The sequence below is a fragment of the Scomber scombrus genome, chromosome 13 (genome assembly GCF_963691925.1).
Source record: "Scomber scombrus chromosome 13, fScoSco1.1, whole genome shotgun sequence".
NCBI lineage: Eukaryota > Metazoa > Chordata > Actinopteri > Scombriformes > Scombridae > Scomber > Scomber scombrus.
In genome coordinates, this window is record NC_084982.1 from 20,866,598 (window position 1) to 20,878,698 (window position 12,101).

At 37.4% G+C, this 12,101-nt stretch overlaps 1 protein-coding gene across 1 annotated transcript; it reads left to right on the forward strand.

Annotated features, from left to right (window-relative positions):
• Positions 1-1,099: 1,099 nt before the first annotated feature.
• poglut2 (protein O-glucosyltransferase 2) lies at positions 1,100-11,694 on the forward strand. The gene is made up of 10 exons (XM_062432161.1): positions 1,100-1,597; positions 4,611-4,816; positions 5,061-5,266; positions 6,433-6,510; positions 6,683-6,855; positions 8,002-8,239; positions 8,952-9,161; positions 9,421-9,510; positions 9,798-9,902; positions 11,526-11,694. Exons 1-10 carry the CDS (start codon positions 1,401-1,403, stop codon positions 11,541-11,543), a joined length of 1,521 nt encoding a protein of 506 aa, XP_062288145.1. The 5' UTR covers positions 1,100-1,400; the 3' UTR covers positions 11,544-11,694.
• Positions 11,695-12,101: the final 407 nt, after the last annotated feature.

Here is a 12,101-nt window from a genome sequence, read left to right on the forward strand (position 1 = left end):
GGATTCTACCACTTTTTGTTCTTATTGATATTATACTAGTGTAATAGGAATTACTTGACAAAAAATAAATGAAAATATGTTGATGCAAAAGCAAACTGAAATAAACATTGATTGATGTACACAGTTGAGAGCTCTGTTTTTACTGGTCCCTAACCAGCATCAGCTGCTGACACTTTACTTGTATGTAGGTGCAACATAGTGCAAGCTATTTACCTTCTTATTTCAGGACGTCAGCATCATCGACCATTTCAGCCAGTAGACAGATGTTTCTTACATCAAGCAGGTCTGAAAGTGCAGCATTTATTTATTTATTTTTTTTTAATTAGTATGTTACCTGATTTGTCACTATTCAGCAAATTATCATCTCACAAGAAAAATGCATTTTGCAAAAATATTACCATAATAATGATAATATACCAATTCAATACATCAATACATCTTATCAAATATTATTTTTCATCCACCTGGTTGGCTGAGCCAGCTGCTGGATGAACCAGTATTTTTCTAACTTGAGAAACCTCAAAGTTGGTATGTTTTTGCCTGGAAAGAAGGTGCAATTTTAGAGAATTTAAATCCATTACTTTTGTACATTCCCCCTCTCACAGCCAAATTATGATAGGCCCTACTGCACTTGGGTTTAAGTATTTCAATTTCATTTATACATAGCCTATATTGTCTACTAAGGAAGAAAGTATGTGTTTTCATTGGGGGTGAGTGAATGTGTGGGAGAGGAAGAGAGAATTTTATCAGTAAAAAAATGCCACAAATGCCAAAAAGTAAAAAGTCTCCTAAAATTCAAAAGCTGAGCCACATGGATTTTAGAAATTACATTTATTTGACTCAATGAGGTGTCTTAAACATGACTCAGTTTCTCTGTTATCTCAATAAGAGTTGTGTATAAGGATATATAAGGTGTTTAATTATTTTTTTTAATCCTTTTTATTTTTTTAATAATTAAAAAAAAGAAAAAGAAGCAGCTTTTTCTTCCGGAGCTCATTCAACCAATCACTTCGCTGCAGCGGCGACCAATCAGAAAGCCTCATCGCGTTCGCTGATCCCGCCCCTTACCCATTCACCAGATAGTTGAAAGGAGTAACAAGATTTTTTGGGGGAGTAGCTAACGGTAAGAGCTTTAATCACTGAACACGCACAAAAAGATCACAAACATGAGGTGTGTACATTAGCCACATACACGCCACTGACAATGCCGCTGTTGAATTCTGCCTCACCAAATGGAAACTGGACTGTCTAACCCTCAAAACGTCACCTTAAAGACTTCTCTGCATCCTCTTGTGGTAATATGGACATTTAAAAACAAAACAAAATTAATGGCAAGTTTAGTTAGTGAAGCTCTGTAGAAAGACGAGTAAACAGAAAGTCGACACTGGCCGGGGACAATTATGTTGCTGCTTCGGCTATCTTCGTGGCTGCTGCTGCTCGTCTGTCTGGATCCGTTCAGACATGAAGTCCCAGGGGCTTTGGCCAGCTCGGTACCCAGCGATGCCAAAACTTTAGTGTGGGGACCCGGACTGGAGACAGACATCGTCCTACCTGCTCGGTTTTTCTACATACAGGCGGTGGATAACTCGGGGAGAAAGTAAGTATCGTTAGGCCTGCTATGGCCGGTTTTCCAGCTGCAACAACCTGTGAAATTTAATTGGCAAGCAGTGCTGCTTTCACGTGCTCCACGTAACTTTCTATTATACCAGGGACGATTTTAGACCCTTTTTAGGGTGTATTTGATCTCAGCACCCCTAAAAATACATAAATTATCATTGTATTTTTCCCTTAAAAATTATTTTATACAATTTTAATTATTTTGCGAGTCTGTCTGTTAGAGATGGGACAAACAATTATGCTACAGGTTCAAATGGTAGATAGTTCTGTCATTAATATTGCCTTTCCCTCAGGGTTCATTAAGTATCTTAAAGTCCTCTCTGTAGAAATCTGATTGTTTATTCTAAACCATTATTATCATACACTATAGTAGACCACTCTACTATGTATTCATATTTCTTGTTGTAATTTCTGTTATCCAGTGAAATTAGTAATTGAGCAGAGGGGTTTGAATACTTGCAGGGCATTGTATGTCAAATTCTCATTAGGAGCTGAGCCCCCCTAAAGGTCTGATCCTAGAATCGCCCCTGTATTATACTCTTATAATGGGGTAATATTGGTCAGTTTGAGCAAAATAGATTATACTTTATTATTATACTCTCATAAATGAAATTACTGTGTACTAATGTTATTTGTTTCATGAGATGATTGTGCAAGAGATAGACATGACTTGTGTCTATTATTGTAATTTAATAAAGACCAGAGTATGTGGAAAAAGGCTGAAATGCAGAGCAACTCTCCAAATAGCAAAGATGCAGCCTCTGTTATGATTATTTTTGTTTCCACGTTGCTTTCAGTGTTTGTTTTGCTAAAGAAAATATGTTGGATAAGAATATGTAGAACTTAAAAGCTCTGATGTCTAATTATCCCAGTAAATTATGATTGTACTCAAATGTGACCCAAGTCACACTTTTTCAAATGAAATTCCAGGAAATAGATTTTTTCAGATGTCTCACTTGTAAAGTGACAGACAGGTTAAAAACATAGCCTCCTTCCAATTTTGTTAATAATGGTCAAAGGTACTGTACTTCTATTAGCACCACAGTACTGCATAGGTAAGTAGGTAGGTGCTTTATTAATCCCCACGGGGCAAATTTCTTCATCACAGCAGTAATAGCAATAGCATAGAATAACACAACAATGATACAAATTAAAATAAGGGTAGCAATAAGAATAATGATAAAATAAACAATAAATTCTACAGGATTGAAATATACAAATGTGGAAATGTACAAAAGCTGTTTAAGAGCTGGGTGTGCAAAAGAGCAGATGTCCAGGTACATGGGGGAGGGGGCAGGTTGAGTTATAGAGGCTGAATGTGCTCCTATCTGTCTGGTCACAGGGTCATGAGGTGGATGAGTGGTGTTGTCCCTTAAGGTCAGCAGTTTGACCACATTCTCTGGGTCCAGGCTGGCCCCCAGGTTACAACATCGCCTTCTTCAGTAGTCTGTCTATCCCGTCGGTGTCGGCAGTGAATAACTACAAATGAAGGACAATGTAGTAAATCTTTCAAACAAATGAAAGTAGTATGAAAGTTGAAACTTTAAACTAGTTATTGGTGAGAGAGCAGATATGAAAGTTTGTGCCTCAGGCAGAAACATCCAAACCTCCAATGAGCCCTTTCATCAAAAAGCTCCCATGGGCCCGATGAAGGTGTCAGTGGGTGTCACTTTCACACATGTTCTGCGTCTCAAGATAGCTATCAGTTTCTCAGCTCTATTCATGCCTGGCCTACTACAAAACAGGACATTATTGTTGTCTGCTGGTACAGTAGCGACACAATGACTTTGTGTCGATACTAACAGGCCCATGAAATTACATCTGCAGCATCCTGTCTGGAAAGCACAACTTGTAGTTACAAGGTATGACAGCAGCAGTATGATCGTATTAGAAAATTTAGTCTGAAATTAAACAGTGAGTTTGAGGTTAAAGCACATATTTTGAGGGTGAGAGTTTGAGGGTGCTTCACATCCATATTAGGTGAAGAGTAATTTAAGATCTTAAACATATAAATAATGAAATGTAGGATTTTTTTAAAAAGTCAAACAGTGGAAAGTTCCTAAGTGATTGGGTCAGACGTATGACCTTATTCCAACTGAGCAAGTGTTTCACTTTCTGGAGACCAGACTGGAAGTAAAATCCCCCAAAACAAACAAAAAGTGGAAATGGCTGCAGTACAGGCCTGGGAGATAGAAACACCACGTATTGAACCAGAACCACATTATTATGTAATTACTCTCTGTCCTCAAAAAAGTGTGGCACTGTGTATAATGGATGTAAACACTCTAAAAGGACCCAAAAACCTATTTTCTCAATCAGCTTCTTACTGTGAGCGATGGATTTCTACATGAACATTTAGTTTTCTGTTTAAGTTGGGACAATTGTGTTTATTTCACGTGGGAGATTTCTATATTTGTGTTATATGTCCTTGCTTTTGTCACTGCTTTGATGTGGATGGGGCTCAGTTGGAAAAAGATGGTGTCATGTATTTTGGTACAACAATCAGAGCAGGGCAAAATTTGAAAACAATCTGTGAATCGAACAAAATCCACACAGTCACGATGAAGCAGATAAGAGTTTTTGAGTGTTAGACTTGTAGTTAGACTACATTTTGATTGATGCTTATAAAAATACATAATGAATGTCACATAGAAATACTTTCACAGGCTTCAAAGCTGAAAGTCACAATTATCACCTCTGTTTTATTTTAATTCAAATGTCCTTTAACTCAGAGCCAACACATGTCAAATTCAAGTATTATGGTCCTACAGTTTTAAATTCAAAATTAACTTAAGATAGTCACATCTGACAAGTGTAACACTGTTTGATTAAAAATGCCAGCCTCTTACAAAATTACACCAGTATTGAATTATTTATTTTTTTCAATTAAAATTCCAGCCAATATTTCCATCAAAGCACATTTTCATCTACATTTTTAAGTGGTCTTTCCAGTCACATCTTACTAATCTTCAAATCTTTTCTCCCTCTCACAGCTTAACAACATCACCCGGTGAGAAAACCTTTGAAGTGAAGATTGTGTCTCCATCGGAGCAGTTCACCAGGATCTGGATCCAGGTTCTGGACCGTCTTGATGGGTCCTTCTTGGTTCGCTACAGAATGTATGCCACCTACACGGACCTTCACATCCAAATTCTGCTTAAAAACAAACACGTTGCCAAGTCACCATACATCTTGAAAGGTAGAATATAATCCAAACTGCCTGCTAGTTTTTTTGGGATGAAAAGACATCAAATTAACTTAGTCCTTTGAATACCCACACAGAAAGGGATGTACATAATATGTGTAATATTAATAATAATAAACTGTTAATAACATTAAGAGAAGTGACATTTGTTCCCTGCTTATCCTCTAAACCTGCATGTTAACCTACTGTGTTTTTTCTAGTTACTGACAAAGATTTTACGTGTATTTTTCCTTTCCAGGCCCAGTATACCATGAGGGCTGTGACTGTCCCCAGCACAGCAGCTCTCTATGGGAGGCCCACATGCACTGTCCTCAGTCCTTTCCTCAGATTGACAGGGACTTGTCTTTTTACGCCAGTGTTGACCCAGATCGCAATGCTCAGGAGATCCCACAGCGTTTTGGACAGCGACAAAGCCTCTGTCACTACACTATCAAAGACAACAAGGTACTTCAGAGGGGGATTAACATTACACCAGGAACACCAGATAGAATTAAACAAATGATAACATGAAACTGTGAACTTTACAAACTAGAACACAGTTTTTTATCATTTGTGATGTTTCCCAGAACATCTTTCCCTTCATATTCTCAGGTTTAGATGAATATGAGATATGTTGGAGCATTGCTGATCATCAGATCAAAGCTGTCTGTATCAAACAGTGTGTGAAGACGTTTCATATTTGATGTTTAATTTTCATTCTTGTTAACATAGACAGATGTCTGAAACAGGGTTTATACTACATCGAAGGAAAGACTAATGAAATGATTTTATCAGGGTTGGCAGCTCTTAATGGCAGCGTGTTTTCAGTGTTTTTCACCCTTTAGACATTAGTGCAGCTGTTGAGTAATTCCCCCTGAAGCAAACTGGTCAGAATCAACCTGATCTACCAACAAACTGATATATCGGTCTAACTGTAGCTAAAACAGTGACAGAATCAAACTGCCTCCATAATGAACTCTACCTACTGACTATAGTTTGATGTAATACAAAAGTAATTTCTTAAAAATTCCTCAGATTCTCTTTCAAAGTGTGGTATTTATTTAGGCTGAGCAGCAACTAGGGTTATGTGATAACAAAGTCAGGAAGGAGAGCCTGAGGCTATGTGAAACACCTGTAAGAAAAATGTATCAACCAGGTGTTCAAGGTTACAGTCATCTCAAAACAACACTGTGGAAGTCAATCCAGATTGCTGTAACAGTGATATGTCTAAAAAGCTATTCGCACAGTGCTAACATTACCTGGGAACATCCAGTAACTTGTCAGTTGTCAGTGATTTACAGTCACATTGTAATCCACACATTATGTTTCCAGACAGGTTGAATTTCTTCTTACAAACTGAGTTATTTAAATACAAATTCCTGTTTTTATGTATTATTCTGTGGAGGGATAAACTGTGTTTTTGGTCATTGCTCAAGTTATATTTTATTAAAACTATATTATTATTGTTTCACTGCTAAATTATAACTCCCCATAGACTGATCTTCATCTAAATATGTTACTGAAATTGTGAATTTTAAAACACTTCAAGTCAACATTCATAATGCTGCAACTGGACTGCATGTATACATTACATACAGATGGTTTTTCATGTAGCTTTTCATTCCCTTTAGGTCTACGTTAAAACATTCGGCGAGCATGTAGGTTTCAGGATCTTTATGGATGCCATCCTCCTGTCACTCAGCAGAAAGGTAAGCTGTTTTTAAACTACATTTGTAATACTGACACATGTTGGATCTTCTAACAGCACATAACAGTAATAAGAAGGTTTTTGTTACCACTTGTTCTTTGGTGATTGGATATTTCAGAGGTGCATACTACTTTTCCCTCCACATGGTGTTTTTTTCTGTGTTGCGTATCCAGGTGCAGCTCCCTGATATGGAGTTTTTTGTTAACCTGGGTGACTGGCCATTGGAGAAGAGGAAACCCACACAGATGATTCATCCTATCTTCTCTTGGTGTGGCTCTAACAATACCAGAGATATTGTCATGCCCACTTATGACCTGACAGAGTCTGTCCTTGAGACCATGGGAAGGTAAGACTATGTATCCATAACACCAAATGTTCAGCAATTTTGTATTAAACTAAAATATTTGTCGGCTCTTGTGAAGAATTAATCTTACTTAGTTTGCACAAGAGTTTGCAGATTTGGCAACATCACTCATTTTCTTACAAGAGTCTGCAGAGTGCCGCCAATGTTTAACTAATCCACCAAACTGACTGAATCCTGGACAGTCTTAAAGTGTTACCCCGTTGAAAAATCACTTTCAAGTATCAAATACTGCCTGCAGGCTTGAAAATTGGCTGTGAAAGCTTTGTAGCTTGTTTCTTTGTGGAGAACGGGAGCCAGCCAACCAGATTCTCTGCTAAAAAACACACAAGTCAAAGTGGAGAAGTATATTAAGCTGCAGGATTATGAGTAGGTGTGAAAAAGCCTTTTTGCCTGAATACATTCCTTCAAAGCACTACAGTGTTAATATTAATTTAGTCTAACGTGTCCACCGGATTGAATTTGAAATGTGAGATGATGATCCTTGTCGTATGATCCATGACAGGCCCCGCTTCCCTCAGCAGATGACAGTGGGGACAAGTGGGCCTGTGTAAACAGACAGCACCATGACACTGTCACAGTGCAGACTGAATAATTCAACAGAAATAAAACTGTCAGGAAGCTTATTATTTCCTCATCTCACCTCTCAGCTTGTAAAAAGTGATGGTTCATGCATTTTTATGCACTGCAAAACAGCCTATGTGGATGTGACAGCAAAATATTTTTGCCAGAAAATGTTATTTTATATTCAAACTGAGTGAGCAAAACAGATTTCCATAGCAAGTATGTATCGACTTTATGCCCTGCAGAAACTCACTGTGTAATGAGTGAAACTTTGGTGAGTGTGCCTTTGTATCTGTATTTGCTCATCTCTCTATGACAAAACTATGTTTAAATTACAACAATGAACTTGTGAAGCAGTTTTTCATAAAGCAAAAAGCAATATGTGGGCTCCAGGGTACGAATAAAATGTAATTTATGAGCAATGCAACAAAAATTACAGTAAGAGGTCAGAACTTTATGTGGTTGAAATAATAAGATGACATTCATTATGTTCACCTTTTGGTTCTGCATGTGATTATCTACGTATGTGAAATTTGACATTTAACATATTGTCCATCCAATCAACAGAATAAGCCTCGATATGATGTCAGTCCAGGCCAATTCAGGCCCAGCATGGCCAGAGAAGAATGCTACAGCCTTCTGGAGGGGGCGGGACAGTCGGCAGGAGCGCCTGGAGCTGGTCAAGCTTTCGAGGGCTCACCCCAACATGATCGATGCTGCTTTTACCAACTTCTTCTTTTTCAAACATGACGAGAGCCTCTACGGGCCACTGGTCAAACATGTCTCTTTCTTTGACTTCTTCAAGGTGAGGCTGGTGGCTGATTTAAATTAAATATGAAATATCTCTGACAAAAAAAGTGTTTAATTATAATATGGAATTGTGGTGTCTTTAAAGCTTCATTAAGTGATATTTTGGATGATAACCTACATTTGTAATAATGAGGAGTTGCAAGTACAGCTATACCCCATAAGAATTAACAGGACTATTTCCAGCTCTTTTGCAGCTTTTCGGCTAATTGTTTTACAGTCAAAAGAAGGTATTTCCAGCCAACAAGCTCAGGCAAACTTAGTCTAGCATGAAAAAGTAGAGAGCTGAAGTAACCTGGTGAGGTGAGGAAAGAAAAGTGTCTAACAAGCCTTAGACTCAGGTGTTTTTCTCAGGAGATGATGGACCAAGCAAGTGTGTAAAGGCCAGTGACTAGTACTATATTGATGTACATTAGCTTGATAGTACATTAGACATAACTTGATAAGCCATAGTATGACAAACAATTAAATAACAATAAGACCTTTAATTACACTTCACATCTCTTTGTTGCAGCTTTTGGGCTGAAGTTTCTCTGCAAAATAAATTACACTCAGACATGTATTCTGATAAATGTGTCACTTCTTATTTTTTTCTTTTCAGACAAACTTTATTTATAAAACCAATCTCTTTTCATTTTACCTGGCAATATTAAGCAGTTTTTTCACTTCATTTTAATTAAATTTTTATCTCTGTTCATCTCCACCACCAGTACAAGTACCAAATAAACATCGACGGCACTGTGGCAGCGTATCGTTTGCCGTACCTTTTGGCAGGAGACAGCGTTGTGTTAAAGCAGGATTCTGGTTACTACGAGCATTTCTACAACGAGCTGCAGCCGTGGGAGCACTACATCCCGATCAAGGCTGACCTCGGAGACCTGCTGGAAAAGATCCAGTGGGCTCGTGACCACGATGAAGAGGTGATGATGAATAGATGATGATGATTGAGGGGTATTTATTAACTCACTGCTTTTTGGCTGTAATCTTATTTGACTCAATCATATTCAGATTAATGTGTTAGGGACACAATAGGTCGATATTTAGTGTTTGTGTGTTTACCCCTATAAAAAGTAACGTACAGTAAATAACTTTTTGCTGTTTTGTCAGAATGAAGTATAATTTTTTCTGTCTGTGTGGATGAATAAAATAACTCCAGTTGCTTTGACTCTTGTCTTTCAGGCAAAGAAAATTGCACTGGCGGGTCAGCAGTTTGCCCGTTATCACCTTATGGGAGACAAGATATTTTGTTATTACCACAAACTTTTCCAGGTAACATTTCTACAGTTGCTCAGTTAAAATAATTGATCTATTGAAAACTAAAGGTAAAAACCTTTATCACCATGCCTGAAATAACTGCCATAATGACTTTTACACCTACTCTGTAGTTACAAACAGTAATACCCTTGTGACACAATATGAAATCACCCCCTAATATAAGAATATGTATTGCATTTGCATTGTATTACATTAATTACATTATTCTGTTGTTGTTATCAGGATGCATTTGCACCCTGTCTGTCACATTCCTGTCTGTAATGTAGACTTTCCTCTTGTAGGAATACGCCAAACTCCAGGTCACAGAGCCAAAGATTCGTGAGGGCATGGAGCTCGTAGAACAGCCAGCTGACGACCTGTTTCCATGTTTCTGCCACAGGACGCAGGTAAGTAAGATTACATTTCACCAGATTGACTGTGGTGTTGGTTTACCTCACCTCAGCTTACAACATAACATCACTAACACCGGAGTCTAGACCCAGTTATGTCAATAAGACTGTTTTTAATACACATTAAGTAAAACTTGGCGAGACCTGTCAACAAGCTGGATGGATACATTTTACTTAGAGTTTTTACTGAACAGTCCAACATGTTCAGTAAAAAACAATTAATAAAAGAAGAAGAAAAAACTCTTCCTTTGCAAAATGTTGTGTCAAAAAATAGTCTTCCAAGAGGTTTATGTATAAGATTTGTAACATTTGAGTTTTGATGCTTTGACACAACTTTTTTTGTGTATTATTCCTCTATTAAGTTACAGTATCATTCAACCACAAAGCTAATTTTTTAAAAATAAAATATGACGAAATGTGACCATGAAGAGTTTAACTTTAAAGAATGGAAACTGTCATGAACTTTGTGATCTAGGATTTTTGACTGGAAGACAGTAGATACTTGCTAAGGCTAAGGCTCCATATCCTATATATGAGCATCCAACCAGTTATTTCATGAGATGAAGACATACATGTAATATGTGTCATAGTCTGCACTGTCACCAACTACACAGACCTACACACTGAATAGTTTCCTTCCTAAATATAGTGTAATAATGTCTGCTCTGTTCTGTATTAGTTCTCTTTCACACTAAACATTTAGACTTTTTATCCTAGGAAAAGCACATGTGTTACTAATAACATTAACAATGGCTCCCTTCTTCATGTAAGTGTTCCAGTAATCCATGACAGTGTGACTGTGAGCCAGCATGCACTACACCAGGACCCTGAAACTGAAAGTGGGATTCAGCCAACATTAATTTTATTATTCACGCCTGTGCTTTGCCTACTGTGAATGCCAGAATGTCTTTTGTGAAAGAGGCCTACAATCATTTCTATTATGTCAAGTGATGCAATGAGATTTTCAGTAGCCTGCTCTGTGATACATACGCCTGCTAATTTGCATATGATTGACGAGGTTGTGTTGGCAAAGGTGCCATTTAAAAACATCATGTTAAACAAATAAATTGTTGAGTTTAGGCTTTTCATTAGCAATACTTCCAATGAGGAAAAAGAAAAGAAAACTTGTCCTAAAGACACACCTTAGTACTCTGCAGTGTGTGGCTCCCTCTGGTGTGTATAAAGGTGCCACTGCATCTTCCTAAGTTAAAAACCTTGTTAAAAGGAGTGCAGGCAGCAAAAAGTGAGGTTTTGGTATAATCAGGCAACATAAGTAAAAACACCTGCGTGGGTGTATGTAGGAGTTTCAAATGTTATTAAGGTAAACTGAAAAGCCTGACACATTTCTTTCATTAGATTTTTTTTTTCCGTGCATGAGATTTGAATTTGATGAGTAGTGAAAATAATTTGAGTGAGTGATAGTTTAGACCAAACTGTTGTACAAACATACACTGCTCTTAAGGAATTTTACACATAATGTGTTTTAATTTATATTTGTTGTAAACTCTGTACATTCAGCACACGTTTCTTCTCACACACTAAAGCCAGTTAATGGTGTGTTATGAAAGCTGGCACACAGTCCTTCTGATCCTAACACAAATGTTTCTGTTTGGTTTTCAGGCAAAGGATGAACTTTGATTCATCTGTCATCCAGTTTCAGAGCAATCCTCCATATCTGATATATTGCCAAATAATAAAGTGTGAATAAGTTGTATGAATGTTTTGACAGGGATCTAAATTTTACATGTTATCTCATTTTTAAAATAAATACTTTTTTTCTATGTTTGAAGTGATTGTTGTTTTCTTTTTGTGTAAACTGTCTCTTACTCCCTCACACACTGTTTTACATACATATGCAAAGTCCAAAATTATATTCAAAGTGCTATTGAACAATGTTTTACTGTCTTTCATGCAGTATACATTCAGGTATACATTCATTGTCAACAAGCAGCTAACCTGCTGAAGTGTCCTCATGCAGAGCAAAGAAACCCTGTCCGCTCCATGTTTGCTGCTCTGTAGAAAATGACCTGTAGCCAGAGGCCTCTGTTGTTTATATTGCTGATAGTCAGTGGTGGAAGAAGTATCCAGATTATTTACTTATGTAAAAGTAGAAATATTGTTGTCTAAAAATATTCCTCCAAGAAAAAGTCCTGCACTGAAAATGTGAGTTAATGTGAAGTATGTATTATTCAGACT